The 17,010-nt window shown below is 35.2% G+C and overlaps 1 protein-coding gene across 4 annotated transcripts in view; it reads left to right on the forward strand.

The window, feature by feature from the left end:
• The window catches only part of KIAA0586, a gene marked incomplete at its 3' end in the record, with an annotated part of 90,203 nt that extends 74,347 nt beyond the window's left edge, over positions 1-15,856 (forward strand). For 3 of the 4 annotated variants that reach the window (XM_084241100.1, XM_084241102.1, XM_084241103.1), the window contains 2 exons: positions 5,976-6,041; positions 15,705-15,856. In XM_084241100.1, coding sequence (XP_084097226.1) covers positions 5,976-6,041; positions 15,705-15,856 — 218 coding nt within the window. The remainder of the gene's footprint in view (positions 1-5,975; positions 6,042-15,704) is intronic. The other variant, XM_084241101.1, reaches the window with a different exon arrangement.
• Between the last annotated feature and the right edge of the window lie 1,154 nt (positions 15,857-17,010).

Genomic DNA, 17,010 nt, shown 5'->3' on the forward strand with positions numbered 1-17,010 from the left:
CCCAGAATGTAAATTGGTATAGCCATTATGGAAAATAGTATGGCAAGTCCTCCAAAAATTAAAATTGGAAATTCCATACTATCCAGTTATCCCACTTTTGCGCATTTACCCAAAGAATATGAAAACACTAATTTGAAGAAATACACTCCTCCCCCATTTTTATGGCAGCATTATTCACAGTAATGTTGGAAGGAACCTAAGCCTATTGTTAGTTGATTAGATAAAGATGTGGGTGTGTGTGTGTATATATATATATATATACACACACACACATACACACACAACAAAATCCTATTCAGTTATAAAACAAGATGAAATCCTATCGTTTGCAACACCATGGGTGGACCTAGAGGGTGTTATGCTAAGTGAAACAGATCTGAAGAAGAAAGACAAGCACTATGATTTATTCATATGTGGAAGATAAAGAAAAAATACTGGCAAACAAATAAAATAAACTCTTAGAACAGAACTTACAGTTATTTACCAGAAGAAGGGGGAAGAGGGTAGGTAAATCTGGTGAAAGGGGTCAAATACATGGTGCAAGATAGCAAATAGACTTTTAGTAGCAAACATAATGTATTATATACCAGTGTTCTACAATTTAGGTTATATACCTAAAACCTATATAATGTTATAAACAAATGTTTCTTCAATAAAAATTTCAAAAAATACCACCTTTGATACAGCAACGTGCTTACTTTCAAATTGACACTAATCAGCTGTAACGATTTTGAATGGTGATTAAAATACAAAGCAAAAGTTTTGAAATAAGCCTTGTGTTTGGAAGAAGCATAGCATAGAGTGGTATAATCCCGGTACTCACTGTGTGCCCTCATTTAAAGCTCTTTCAGCAGTATCCCTGCTTTTCCAACTTTGGATTCTACTTCCAAATCTAAGATTACTTGTTTTTTATTTGGTGGTATTTTAAAACATCTAGATGGTAATACATTTGTTCTGGTAAAGGATAAATTACATCCATAAGTAATATTTGATTCAACTTTTAATTAGCATTATTGTTAAGAATTTCCATAAAAAAATTATAGTTCAACTATTTAGAAACTTTCTCTTCTGATCATTTGACTGAAATACCAATGAGTATTATCTTTTCAATTTTGAGCAGCCGGATGAGGAAGTGTAATAATCAAACTTGATAAGCACTTTTCAAATGGTGTTGTAGGTTGTGTTTGCTACTTTAATCCTCACCTGCAGAGCACAATATGCACCCTGCCAGTAAACCCCATCATCCAGCAAGTGAGACTTATGAAGCGGCTGCTTGTTAAGGGAATAAATGACATATGATACTGACATAGTAATTTTTTCACTGTTAGGAGAAATCAAGATTCTCCCCCAGTTTTGGTCTAGGAGACTTTTGTTTATGTTTATAACAGCAAAAACAACATGTAATAACTTCCATCTGTGTGTTTTTCCTATATGTGGCTCATTCTGCTAAGACCTTAAATCAATTAGCAAAGAAATATGATTCTCATTTTACATGTGAGAAACCTGAGGCTCATAAAGGTCATATATTTTGCCCAGGATCACATTAATAAATGAGTATTGGAAGTGAAACCAAGTCTGGTTCTAGAAGCAAAGGCTATGGTCTTAAATATTATACTTTATTTCCTTACTAATTCTTTAAAAAGTGTTATCTGTTCTAGATAATTTCTGGTTGTCCTTACAGGTCTCGGTATCTGAAGACACATCCTAGTAGAAGAATATAAAAAAGTTGGGAGGTGGTAAAGAACGCTGTGCTATGTGTTTTAGTCCCTACAGCTAATTTGACAGTGATTTCTTTGTCAGTTAACTTCTCAGAATCATGATTTCCTTATTTGTAAGGGGAAGGTGATCTCAGATCCTTTGTAGCTCTACTGCTGTAATATGGAGTGGGTATTTTTTTCTTAAAGTTTTCCATTAGAGAATGATTTATTTTTGCCAAATGGGAAAAGATAGAAAATAATCACAGGCTAACCAATAATAAAACTACCATATATTCGTGACTACTCCGTAGGTACTGCTCTAAGTTATTTATATATATGTGTGTGTGTATATATATATATATATATATATATATATATATATATATATCATCTCAATAATTGTAAGAAACCTGTGAGGTAAAAGAGGAAATTGAAGCACAAAGTGGTGGTGTCACAAGCGGTAATATTTCACAAAGTAGCGGTATTTCTCCCAGGTCTTATAGCTGGTTCCTGTTGGCTCTGTGATTTGCATTCAGGTATCTGAGCCACTTAACAACCACCTCTCTAATATAGTGTCCAATTAAAATTTACTTGAAATTTTTTTTATCTTACAATAGTTAGAATGAATAGGAAAAATGAGTGTTTTTCTAGATATTATGAAAGATCAGAGTATATTTATTTGATATACATTTTTTTAAATTCAAGATTTATTTATTATTGCATACAAGAGCTGGGGCACAGGCCAGAGAAGCAGGGAGGGGGTTTGGGGGGGTGGGTAAGAGAATTCACCAGAGACAAAGCGGGGAGCAGAACAGGCAGATGGACTGAAATAGACTGCTGAGGGGAGCAGCGGGCAAAACAGGAGAGGTCTGCTTCGCCAAGTGGGTTTCTCTCTGGCTGGCCGGGGATCAAACTTGTGCTGCAGAGGCTGCGGATTGCTTCATAGCGCAGTGCTTAACCCCTTGCGCCACCAGGGAGGCCCAATATACAGGTTTTAGAAAAATGGATTAGGTGGACATTTCTTGAGCAACTTTATAGAAAGAACTAGTTTATTTAGTTTATTTTCTTGATCTTTATGAAGAGCCATTATTGCAGTCATTTACTTCAGCCTTGAAGTGATTTATTGAAGTTACATCTTTAATATAGTAATAGATTTTATGTGTTATTGCTATTTATAATTTATTTTACTAATAATGTAACTGATGGGTATAAAGAAATGACTAAAGCAAGCTTTGATTTAGAGTAATGAAACCATTGTCACTTTTAAGTTAAATTTAATTTTTTGTAAGGTAGAAATAAACTGTATTGAGGAAAAAACCTGAATATTAGGAAATATGCTCTATTTTTGGTGGTTGTTGTCCTGAAAATGGAGTGTATAGTGTTCACACTTGGATTAGGCATGAATTTAGAAGAGTGTTTCATGTAGCAGCAACTCCCTTAGGAACAATACACCCTCTTTTGTGCGTGGACCTATCAGAGTAGAAGGGAACCCTTGTTAATTTGAAAAAAGCCCCAAAAGTGATCCAAATATTTCCTCATCTCCACCACAGTTCACTGTTGAAAATCACTGGTTTAGGAAATATTTCCAGCTCCTTTCTCCAAAGTCATCCAAGTATACTACATGGCATCTTCTGAAAGAGAATTAAAAAAGGCATTACAGCAAGAAGAGGAAAATAAAAATTACCATGAATAGAAGACTTTGCATTTAGCATTAAGACACTAGTAGATGGAAGTCATATAATATTAAGAGAGTTCGATTAGGTATTGGCCTTTGAAATCCCTTATATTTTAGGTAGGAGCAGGAGCACTAATTGGAAGATTTACACACTACTGCTAGTCTCTGTGCGTAGTTTTGCCTTTCCAATTAAAGAAGATTGAGACAATGGCTTGCTATTTGTACTACTATACTACTGCACCTAGTGGTGATGGACACATACAAGATATTAAAAAAAAAAATTTTAATGACCTTAGCTTAAATTAAGGTAGGTTTTCGTTTTCTTTCTATCCAGTTTCGTTTAGTACAAAAGGGGATGATGCTGTGTATTTCTTACTATAACACAGTAGATAAGTTTGAATTCTGGGTTTCAAGCCAGCTGCTTTCAGTGAGACTGCCACTTAAATTTTCTTCTGCAAACAGACGGTTTTTCAAGGACGGGACCTATGAGGTGGTGCTGATACCTTTTCTTTCCACACTTTGTACTATATAGATGCTCTGTAGACTCTGAAAGCTAGCTCTAATCAGCTAGAGGGCTGAGCAATAAATTCTCTAACTCTTAGCAACTTAGAGGCTGAGTGGGAAGTGAATATAGATAGCATCAAACTGTATTATCCTAGCAAGCACTTTTTTTTTTTTTTTGGTCAGTTGAGTGACTGTTTTCTTTTCTTTTTTTTTTTTTTAATTTATTTTTTCTCTCTCTTTTTTTTAATTTTATTTTTATATTCCCCATACAATTGCAACCCCCTTATTTTGACCCCAATCCCTTCCCCCCCACCCCCCACCCCTCATAGAGAGTCTCTGGTTCGTAGTTGTTTGTTGATTATGATTTTCACTTTCTTATATATATTCATTTTCCTGGTCCCTTATTTAAGTTTTCTAGATTTCTGCTATGAGTGAGACCATCCGATATTTTTCTTTTTCTTTCTGGCTTATTTCGCTGAGCATGATCCCTTCCAGCGCCATCCATGTTGCTGCAAATTGCATGTGTTCATCTTTTTTGAATGCTGAGTAATATTCCATGGTGTATATGTACCACATCTTCTTGATCAGTCATCTATTTTTGGGCATTTGGGTTGTTTCCAAAGCTTAGCTATTGTAAACAGTGCTGCTATAAACATAGGGGTGCAGGTGCTCTTTGGAGTTGATGTTTCTGTGTCATTTGGGTAAATACCTAGGAGTGGAATTGCTGGATCATATGGAAGCTCTATCTTTAGTAGGTCAAAAAATCTCCACACAGCTCTCCATAGTGGTTGGACCAGTTTGCACTCCCACCAACAGTGCAGAAGGGTTCCTTTTTCTCCACAACCTCGCCAACATTTGTTGTTGCTAGTTTTTTTAGTATGTGCCATTCTCACTGGTGTAAGATGGTATCTCATGGTAGTTTTGATTTGCATTTCCCTGATTACGAGTGATGGTGAATATTTTTTCATACTAGCAAGCACTTTTAAAGCATTTAAAAGATTTTTAAAAAATAATATTGAAGTCATATGTTCCATTTTGGTCTACTTGCAGATTATCAATGTTATAAATAATTTGTACTTGACCAACTGTCTTATTCTTATAAAACGTTTTCTTTTAAAACTATTCTTTTTAAACTTAATTTCTTTCTTCATTGATCTGTATTGCATTTAATTACAGAGATTTTTTTTCCTACAGTGGAAGTAACAATAGTATAATATGAATGTTTGTCATTAGTGAGAATGTATTACTCAGTTTAATGAACTGTGTGAAATCATGTTCATTTAGATAGCTTCTGAATCTACAGGAAATTTTTGTGAAATGAAGGAAGATTGAGAAATGATTCATTTTTATCTTATAGAAAACTTAGAAAATACTGATTGTACTATATTGTAATTTTTTTCCCAAACATTTTGTCCTAAGAATGTTCAAACAATAACCACTATTTCAGAGCACAGGTTAACAACATGCCGTCAACAGGGCCTTATGCCTTTGGTGTTCAGGTTTTTTGTTGGCCTGAGAATTGTTATTAACTTTGAGTTGATTTTTCTCTTTTTCCTAATTCTCTCTCCATACAATTTCATTTTCATGTTAAAGTTTGGCTTTGGTTTAAGAGTGCAATGCTCTTATGTACTCTGTGACAACTTTATGTGTTGTTTCACATAGACTGTACTGGGCAAGATGCCACAGGCTAGCCTAGGGAGAAGGGAGATTTTAAGCTTCCTTTTGTAATGATGAGATCCTTAAGTATAAGAATCTGTGAAAACTTTTAACCATGGAAAAACATAGACCATAAGTTTCTTCTTTTTAAATAAAAATTGCAGACTCTCTCATGATCCCTTGCTACCCCTCCCCCCGCCATCTTTGATGCATAAAGATAGTAATCCATTAGGTAAAGTATTTTTCTATTGATAGTCATTAAAATTTAGCCGTTTAACTTCCTTCTTTATATTAGGGCCACTGGATCAGGCTTCTGTTTACCCGGTTTTATGAGCGTTAACTGTGGGAGTACACTTGGCTTGTGTTCTTTCTAGTGAATAGAAATGAATCATTATTTCTATGCTTAACTTATTCCCTTATGACAAAAAATTTTTTTGGCGTAGCTTCACCAGGTGATATGGATCGGACACAAATAGAGCCCAATCTATACCTTGCATCTGTATTTACAGGTAAGATTTTTTTTTCGCTTTAAAAGTTGTTGAACTTGGAGCTGTTCTGACTTTCTCATTTCCTTGTGAATTCTCTCTCATAACAATCAGTACAGTAAAGATACTAAATTCCAATTTTATATTTTTCTAAAATACCTATAAACTGACTCCAGGTATAAAATTCCCTCATGCACTAAACTCAGTTCTCCAAAAGGCTTGTTAGGAGACAAAAAAGGTCTATCATTCCCTTTGCAAAGTTTATGAAATGTTGAATAAAAAGACTGCAGGTGTGGTATTGAGAGCACTGAGGATAGTACTCAAGATAATTCCATCTGGGGGAGGTTATTTGTTGGGACAGGACAGTGTTTAAACTTTGAAGTCAGTTTTAAACAAAGTGAAGCAGCTGGAACCTGGCATAAGAAGAAACAGATCTTTCACATTAACTATTGCTTTTGAGAGGAAAAAGAATTGGAGTTGTTTTTACAGGTGCCGATACATTTATTCTTCCTATAGGAACTGCTTTATTTTTATCTCAAATTATAAATTTTAAAGTAAGCATTTGTCAGCTCATTTAAAAAATAGTAGCAATAGTAAACTTAAAAAGTGTACTAGGAGTTATATGTCTAAAACATATTTAGAGAAGAGATTGTAGTAACATTTTAAATCACCCTTTTAAACATGAAAGTAAGGGAAAATGTTTAATAATGACTAATTCTGGAAAGCAGAGGCAAGTAAAATGTAGACTGTACTTAACATCAAATGACCAGATATCTTCTTCATCAAGACTTACAGTTGTACTTGTTCTCAAGCACTGAAGCTGTGATGTTGCAAAATCTGCAGGGCTGGGTTAATTACGTGGGGAGAATCAAATACAGAAGGATAGTGGAGCAGCTGCTTAAACAAGGAATTGAGTAGATGAATCCAGGGTAAGCAGGAAAAAATGCCTCAAGAACTCAATAAAACACAGCTGAAATACTGTAATATTTTCATAGACAGCTGGGAAGCAACTGCATTGCTGGAACTCAGGGCTGGTTTTAAAGACAAGATCTGGTCAGCATGAATCTAAGCAAGATGTTAGCCATGAGGAACCACAGATTCTCTCTGTAGAAACAAATCCTTTGGTTCAGCAATCATTTCAAAGTTCAGTGGAATCATATAAGGTTTGTAGGCTCATGCTACAACTTTGTAGAAAGTAGGAGTAAGTTAGACAATGACTGGCCTCGTGGAGCACATTCTTAGCAGGAACAAGAGACTCACAGGAAATGATGATGATACAAGATGATAAGATAACCTGTAAGTACTTGTCACTTATAATTACAAAGACTGTAAGTCCCAGTCCATCTCTTAAGGAATATACTGTCTAGTGGAAGCGACAGACACATAAACAAATCAGTGCAGTTTGGTAAGTGACACAGTAGAGTTCCTTAGGAGAATAAGGTATTAACTAACATTAGTGAGAGAGAAACTCCTCTTATTTTACCACTACTGCTGGAAAATAGCTCAGAGACTGTCTGTCATTCGTCCATGGGACTGAGGTATCCTTTAAGTCAATGAGGATTCCTTATTCTTACAAATCTAACATCTAAGAACAGAAAACAAAATTTGTTTATAAAATTTAAATTTTTTTAAAACAAAAAAATTGAATTTTTAAAAAATATCTCAAATTATGTCTTTGGGGCCACAGACTCCTTTGAGACCCTGATAACAATGGCCACTTGTCTCCCTCCCAAACTATACTTAACTGACGATAATTTGCATAACATTTCAGAGTATTCACAGATTCTCAGAATATTCACCTCTCCATGGATTCTGAGTTAAGATCCTTCCTGTACGTGGATTCAAGATTATTATTTTTGTTTCCTTATAATTTTATTTTTAAATAGCAGTCTGTGAGAAACCAATCTATCTGCATGTAGGAAAACCTAAAGCAGGCAATTATTGTTTTACTGTCTATTCATCATCTTCTATGAGAAAACCATAAATTCATATGGATTGCTTCTGGCATGTGTAGTTAAAGCAGAATGAGGAACTTGAGATGCTGTACTACTCTAATGGAGCTACCAAGGAAATTTTTCTTTCTTTTCTCTGCTTGTCCCAGGTTGGTTTAGGAGAGAATGCTTTGTTTGGATTCTTCTCAGTTTGCAAATAACAGAGATATAATAGTGGGTTACCAAGTGTTTGAGGATTAGAGTCAGAATCTAAAGCTGCTGATGAAATGGATTCTCTAAACTTGAAAAGCTTTTAGAAAGTTATGTGTATTTAAAAAAATAAGTAAATATACAGACAAAATCTTAAAGGCACATGAAAATATTATGCCATGTATTATTTAAAATAAATTTAGTTTTTCTCTTTCTTATTCTTATAAATCTAACATCTAAGAACAGAAAACAAAATTTATTTATAAAATTTAAATATTTTTAAAACAAAAAAATTGAATTTTTAAAAAATATCTCAAATTATGTCTTTGGAAGATTCAAACACGTGGTTCTTCCTACTCATTGGCATTCCAGCTTAAATGTGTGCCAGATTAAATGACGTACTGCAAACCCATGGAAACAAGGAATAACCTCTTATTTGAAAACAAACCTGAAAACAGCTGTTGAAACAGTTACATCATAGAGTAATGACATGACTGCGGAAATTTAAAAAGTCAAACTGTAAAAGCATCAAACTGCATTTGACATAGGTGTATTTGTTTTAATGGTGATTTACTAGGATATTATATTTTTTCTTTAGAAGAAGTTAAACTCTGTGAGGACCATAACTGGTATGAATGTGTATACATTCTTTGCCTGTTAACAGTAACTAAAGCGATGTTTTTTTTAAAAAAAAGTTCCGAGTCTAAAAAGTTTTATTTTAAAGTCCTAAAACTGACTCTTTAGCTTGTGTAAATGAATACTTCAAAAAGTTTCCCCCAAATATACATTAACAACCACCTTTACACAAGATGGTATCTTTTATTGATATAACTCTGTTTAAGTAACAGTGAAAGAGAGAAGTAACATAACTATTTGAAGACCTTCTAGAGCATTTTTTCTTGGTGCATTTCAGTGAAACATTCTTAGCCTTCTGTAAAGCCAACTGTCTTTTGCAGTTCATCCTATGGGCCATTGCCTTGGGATAATTCCTTTCCAGTTACATAAAAGTAAGAGCTCATCTGTTTGAGTGCTTTTTATGTGCCATCACTATACATGGCTCTTTATATGTACTATCTCATTTAATGTTCACAAAGCTGTGAGGAAAATAACGATTAAAGAAGTATAATTTCCCCAAAGTCTCTTACCACTCCTGTCCCTCTACACCTTATATATTTTCCTTTATAGCACTACTGCCTCCTGATTTATTTCCTTATCATCTGCCCCCTACACCCAACCAGACTGTGAGTGATCAAATCTTTGTTTTTGTTTTTTTTTTTTTTTCACTGCTAGAATCTCCAGAATCTAATACAGTGCCTGGTGCATACTATGTTGGTATTTGTTGAATGGACAGATGGATGAGACACCCCCCTCCCCTTTCCGTCTCCCCAGCACTATATTATTTCCCACATAGAAACCTCACACCAGCAGACTGGATGGGACCATTCCCACAGGTCTGGACAGTAGGACTCATTTGGACACCCGAGACTTAACCTATCATAAAGGGACTTCAGCTTGAAACATCTCTGTTCTTCAGTTGCCCCTACCATTACATACCATTGCTTTCTCTCAACCATCTTTAAAATTAATAAATCTTAATATTGGGTAATTAAGGTAATTGGTATAGTGTAAAGAGCAGCAAGTTATAGTCTTAGGTTCATGAATTATGAATATGACAAATTATACAGACTTCCTGATTTTGAAAACCATTTCTTCTGTGACTTCACTTTTAGGTCTTTTCCTACTTATTTCTCTGATACTTAGTGTTTTTTCCCCTACATTTGTATTTCCCCACATTTTTGTCATTATTTCTTAGTCTGTTTCCCCTCTGAAGGTGATCACTATTCTCTTGCTCTCATTATATCTGTGCAGATCTGTGTATCTCTAAAACTGCCTTACTGTCTCTGACATCTTTGATTCCAGTTGCCTGCTGGAAAGTCCACCTTGCAGATAGTCAATTTATCAAGTATGTAACTGATCCCAGCATCTCCCCTGCTTTCTATACCTCAAATTTGTTTGTGTTCTTATACTGCCTACTCAGTTACAAAACCTATCATGAGAGCCACACACAATTCTTTGGAAGTACTGTTTCCCCAAAATGCCCAAAAATAGATGACTGGATCAAGAAGATGTGGTACATACACACAGTGGAATATTACTCTGCAATCAAAAAAGATAAACTCATGCAATTTGCAGCAACATAGATGGAGCTGGAAGGAATCATGCTCAGCGAAATAAGCCAGAAAGAAAAAGGAAAATACCGGATGGTCTCACTCATAGCGGGAATTTAGAAAATCTAAATAAGGGATCAGGAAAAAGACTAATTATAATAAAGTAAAATCAACAAGCAACTATAAACCAGAGACACACTGTGGCAAGGCTGGGGGGAGAGGAGAAGGGAGTAGGATCAAAACAAGGGTGGTGGGAATTTTACGGGGACTGTAACCAAGATGAAAATGCATACATTGTACAAAAATGAAAAATGATGTAAAAAATATATAAAATTTTTAAAAAAGTACTGTTTCCTTCAAAAATATTTTGACTCTAGTTCCACTGTCAAGCATTATCCATTCTTGCATGAACTCTTTCCATATATCCCTCTGGTCTCTTCTTACTTTCCCCACAGCTATTAGAATTCTCCTTTCCAAAACACATTTGCTCGTATTACTCCTCTATTCAAAAATCTACACCTGAAGGGAGAAATCAAATATTGTACAAAAATGAACAATGGTGTAAGAAAATAAAATTTTAAAAAATCTTTTGTGGACTTATCATTGTTTACAGAAGAATCTGACCTTCCTTTACAGCTTCTCTCTTACCTTTCCATATTTGGGTATCAGAATACTCAGAGTTCCCTTAACATTCTAACTTTATTTTGTTTTCTCTTTTCATTCATTTTGTTTTTCTCTTTTCTTCATTGCTTTCCACATTTTTAAGTCCCAGCTTAACTGCTACTTCCATATAATTTAAATATTCCTGTACATGTCCATCTTCACTGCTAGGTTATGAGCTTCTTGAAGATAAGGACCAATTGTTTTTCATCTGTGTGTCCTCTTGGTCCCATCTTATCCATGCATTAAGAGCAGACTTGGGCCTCTCCTGGTGGTGCAAGCGGTTGAGCGCGGCGCTGTGAAGCTGTCCGCAGCCTCTGCAGCAAAGGTTCAATCCCGGCTGGCCTGCGAGGGTCCCACATGGTGTGGCAGACCTCTCCTGTCTCACCCACTGCTCCCCTCAGCAGTGTATTTCGTCAGTCTGCCTGTTCTGTTCCCCGCTCTATCTCTGGTGAATCCTCTCACCCTCCTGCGAATCTGGCCTGTACCCTGGTTCTTGTATAAATAAATAAATAAATAAATCTTTTTTAAATAAGAAAGAACAGACTTAGTGGACATCTGCTTTTGGATAGGCCCACCTTCATGTGTTTGTACTTCAGTTGCCTTGACTTTCTCCACGAATTATTGTTAGAATGGGATAAGATAATGGGGGAAAGGTCTTTGCAAAATTCTGAATTTTTTCTGAAATTTTGTATTAAAACATAAATGTAATGTAACTTTACAATAACAAAAAAATAAAAGTGTAACTATAATAACTGCATTAAAATGTTCCTTGAGATTCGAAAACTTTGAGATCCAAAAAAAAAAAATTATAATTCTTTCTGCATCATTGAGCAATTTAAGCAATAATGCACATAGAAAATGAAGGCACATATAAAGCAGTTTTGTGAAATTAACTGAGAAAAGAAGGCTAGTATCAGTGTAGTATTTGGCAGATTTGCAAATAATTCAAGAAAGGAATTTTTTTCTTTGTTTTCCTTCTTGGGGGAAGGTAGCATTTAATTTGCTATGTGAATTGAAAAAGTAATTTTACTGCTGGCTTTAGTTATACCATATGTTAGTTTTTACTTTATTCACAAAGTAAACTTTAATCTTGGCTATATTCTTGGTTATTTTGTGTGCTCTGTATCATGGCTTTGTCAAATGTGAGGATATTTGAGTAATATTTATGTCCTGTAAAGATTTTTTAAATGGTAATTCTTATTGTTTCTTAATTTTAGGTTTTAATCACATCCTGATAGAACTAAATTTCAAAGGGTTTTCCTATTTGAAATATTAATTCTACTTAAATTGACATAGAATTACTTTCTTCTGTAAAACATACTGGTGTATTACAGTATGTTGTGTGCTATATTGATACTAAATTATATTTACTTTCCCTCTTTTATAAGAAAATATAATTTTTTTTGTTTGTTTATTCAAATTACAAAAGCAGCCCTTCCTGATGGTGTAGGAGTTAAGTCTCAGCACTATTACTGCTGTGTGTTAGTTCAATCCACAGCCAGGGAGCTGACCCACATGGTGCAGCAGACTTTTCCTGTCTCACCCGCTGCTCCCCTCAGCAGTGTATTTCAGTAGATCCACCTGTTCTGCTCCCCACTCTGTCTCTGGTGAGTCATCTCACTGCCTCTCTCCCACCCCCATCTCTGGCCTATGCCCAATTCTTCTATGCAAAAATAAATAAATCTTTTTTTTTTTTTTTAAAGACGCTATCACACTAAAATAGTCTTTTGAAATGTCCTGATATGAAAGGAATTTGCCTTTTTCCAAGTGTTCTGCTCATCTTGGACAGCTGTGATAGAGTCATCATTAAACTCTTCAGAGCTGTCTACTTTTATCGTGGTCCTCATAAAATTGAATGGAAAATCTTGCCTTAGTACTATGGAAACAACTTGAAAAATATAAGGGAATTTCAGAAAAATCACTCTTGACAAGAAATAGCTTTAAGATAATTTGTTTTTAAGATGCTTATTATCTTTGTGTATATATGGTAAATCCATGAAATTTGAAGTGAACATTTCTGTGGTCTTGATACCAAGTTGACATTCATTATATTCTTTTTTGTTTAATTTTTTGATTGAACTTAATTTTCTTACATTGTTGTTCATTTTTGTACAATATTTGATTTCTCCCCTCAGGTGTAGTCCCCATAAATCTCCCTACTACCACATCATCCATGAACTGTCACCATAGTCCGTTGTGCTCTTCCCTCCCCTGTTTAGACCTCCTGTCTCCCCTGCCACTGCAGTATTCCTCAGATCTATAGCTTGCCTGAAAGTTTTGTGGCTTTTTGACCCTTTGTTTGGTTTCTCCATATTCTTCCTATAAGTGAAACCATTCAATATTTTTCTTTTTACTTCTGACTTAACTGGGCATAATCCCTTCCATCAGTAGCTCCATCCATGTTGCTGTGAATGGCATAAGTTTATCTTTTTGATTGCTGAATAGTATTCCTTTGTGTATATATACCACATCATCTTGATCCATTCATCTATTTTGGGGCATTTAGGTTGTTTCCATATCTAAGCTATTGTAAATAGTGCTACAGTAACAGGAGTGCAAGTTTCCTTTTGAATTAATGTTTTCTGTTCTTTGGTTTGATTTCTAGGAGTGGAATTGCTGGGTCATATGGTAGATCCATTTTTAGTAATTTGAGGAACATCCACACAGCTTTTCATAGTGGTTGGACTAGTTTTCATTCCCACCAGCAGTGTAAGAGGGTTCCTTTTTCTCCACATCCTCACCAGCATTTGTTTCTGCCAGTTTTATTAATATGGGCTATTCTCACCAGTGTGTGGGGGGGGGTACCTTATTGTGATTTTGATTTTCATTTCTCTGGATTATAAGTGATGTTGAGCATTTGTTCATATACCTCTTGGCCATTTACATTTCCTCTTTGGAGAAATGTCTTTAGTTCTTCTGCCTATTTTTTAACTGGGTTGTTTGCTTTGTTTTTTTTTAAATTGTGTGGGTTGTCTCTTCATTTTGGTTATTGTCTCTCTTGCTGTACAGAAACTTTTCAGTCTGATATAATCTCAGATGTTTCTTTTCTTTCATTTTCTTTGCTTCTGGGGTGAGTCCTTGAATATGTTTCTGAGAAATATGTCATGGAGTATTATGACGATGTTTTCCTCTATGTATTTTATGGTTTCAGATTTTACATTCAGGTCTTTTATCCGTTTTGAGTTGGTTTTTGTGTATGGTGTAAGGTAGTAATTTATATTCTATTTTAAATTGAGGTAACTAATTTATAATGCTGTATGTGATTTGGAGGCATGGGATTACACCTCCCATATTCTTAGGCATGTGCTTTAAATTTAGCAGAGTGAGTTAGGGCATATTCAAATAGATACATTGTCAACTCTGGGTTTTGTTTTGTTTTGTTTTTAGCATGCTAAGAAATTCTTCATCCCAAAGTCTTCCCTCTGCCACCAACCAGCTTCTAAGTTACCTCCCACTGCTCTCAATCCATGGAATAGAATTTCCTCCCTCCCCCATATTTGGTTAAATCTAGAGATAATGTTAGAAGAAAAGTCTATTTTTACAGAGAAAAGTACTTTTCCAAAGTCAAATATCAATTATTTGATGACCACTTCAATATTTTTTCATTTGACATTGCTTACTTTATGTCAGTTCTGTTAACAGCACCTTTAGACACTTGTAAACAAGCATCAGTGACATGATCTGAATTGAAGGCTCATGTTTTAGGAGTAGGAGGAAGAATGAAGTATCTTGACAACTTTTGCTTTCAAATGTTTTTTACCTGGCTCATATCTTACTGCTTATAAAAAACAAACCATGTTCTTCCTATAACTTTAACAGGAAACATTTGTTTTAAGACTATTCCTGTGTGTTTTTTATTGGACTTTGGCTATTTACTTGATGGTGATAGTAATAGTAGTGATTTTTTAGTGGTAATGGTAGCTTTTTGAGCATTTAAAATTCTAAGTTCTGATGTTGAACTCTGTACTGGTACTATTATATCCTCATTACACTCTGCAAGGTAAGAAGTATTAGCCCATTAATACAGGAGGGCTGCAATTTGAAGTAATAAAATAACTTGCCCAAAGTCACAGAGCTAGTAGGAAGAGGGTAAGAGTGAATTTCATAGGCTAGGCTCTTACCTCTACTCAGTCTTACCTAGTATTTATCATTTGGATTTGCAAATTATCTTGGTCCATTCAGGCTGCTATAACAAAATACTTCACACTGGGTATCTTATAAACAACAGAAATATATTCATAATTCTGGAATTTAGAAGTCTAAAGTCAGAGCACCTTTTCCTGGTTCCATAGCCAGTGCCTTCTCATTGCATCCTTACGTGGTACAAAGGGCTAGCAAGCTCCCTGAGACCTCGTTTATAAAGGCTCTATTCCATTCATGATGGCTGCACTTCTGATAACCTAACTACCTTCTAAAGCCCCCCCACCCCTTCTAAAACCATCACATCAGGCATTAGAATTTCAACATGGGTTGTTTTTTTTTTTTTGGGCGGGGAGGAGGTGTAAACATTCAGATCAAAACATACTCTTTTAAAATGTTGTCTTTAATTATCCGGAGGTTGGAAATGGAAAGGAAGACCAGTTCTGAACATCTTGAGAAAGGGAGTTACCTCATATGCAATCTTGGTTTTGGTCCCCTACGTTATTTAGAAAAGTTTAAAGCACATAGATATTCAGGATGTGCTTGTTTGGCTGAATGATTTTCTCCTTTCGCAGGTGGTAAAGCCGTACCACTGTTCACTTCTCAGACGTCTCCCGCCAAGATGTCTGTGACACTGCCCTCGGCGAACTTAGAGGACTGCTCTCAGTCTCTGAGCATCAGCACCGTCCAGGGGGACGTGGAGTCCTCAGCAGCAGATACCTTCTGAATGGGAAGTGAGAACCTCCACAGCATTGGTACCACAGGCTGTGAAGTCATATTTCTCTGGTGTAAAATCATCTCTCAGACTGTCTGGTCTTTGAGCATACTCTGAAAAGTGAATTTTATTATAATAAAAGTTTAATTTGGGTATTTAAGTAAGATTTTTAAATAAAATGATTAACTATAAATCACCATGAGTCTGGCCATGAATTATTTCTTCAAATCCTGAGACAGCATGGAATAGTGGAAAGGGCATGTCTTTTGACATCTAAGAATGTATTCCACAGATATAATTATCTTTTTATGGTTATGAAGTTATGTTGCTCAAGGTTATTCATTCCAATATTTTATAACAGCAATTAATTGAAAGCAATTGAAATCCTATCTATAAGGGACTGATTTTAAAAGTGTTGCTCTATCTGTGCCTTGGAATACTATGTAGTACGAAAAAGAATTTATAATTGTGTATTGATAGGGAATTATCTCTGAGATGTGTTGTTGAAATGAAAAAAGGCATGTGCAAAAAAGGCATGTGAATTATGCTACCATTTTTTAAAATGTGGCAAGGATGAATCCAAATATATGAAGTGTGCATACATATAATGCTTATATACATATATTTGCTGAAATACTTTAGGTTTCACTTTTTTTAATTTTTAAATATAAAAATTTTTTAGGTTCCACTATACAATCTTTTTCTTTGCTATGATTTTTTGATCAGTTCTGCTTATAATAATTCCTATTCAACAAGTAGATGAAAAATGCTGCTCTCTGGATTGTAAATTGTTTTTGATGTTCATCTACAAGCCTCTGAGTAGGATGAAGCTAAGGGGAGATTTCTAAGTGCTGCTTCATTTTAAACATTATCCTTTGGTTTCTCTGGTTTTCAAAGCAACTTCTGTTTGGAAAAGATGTTGTTTAATTTTACTTTTTTTTAAAGATTGATATATTTATGCATACAAGAGTTGGGATACAGGCCAGAGATGTGTGGAGGGTGAGGGTGAGAGGATTCACCAGAGACAGGGTGGGGAGTAGAACAGGCAGATTGACTGAAATACACTGCTAAGGGGAGCAGTAGGTGAGACAGGAGAGGTCTACTGCACCATGTGGGTACCTCCCTGGCCGGGCAGGGCTCAAATTTGTGTTGCAGAGACTAAGGAT

This window comes from Talpa europaea (assembly GCF_964194135.1).
Source record: "Talpa europaea genome assembly, chromosome: 8".
Taxonomy (NCBI): Eukaryota; Metazoa; Chordata; class Mammalia; order Eulipotyphla; family Talpidae; genus Talpa; species Talpa europaea.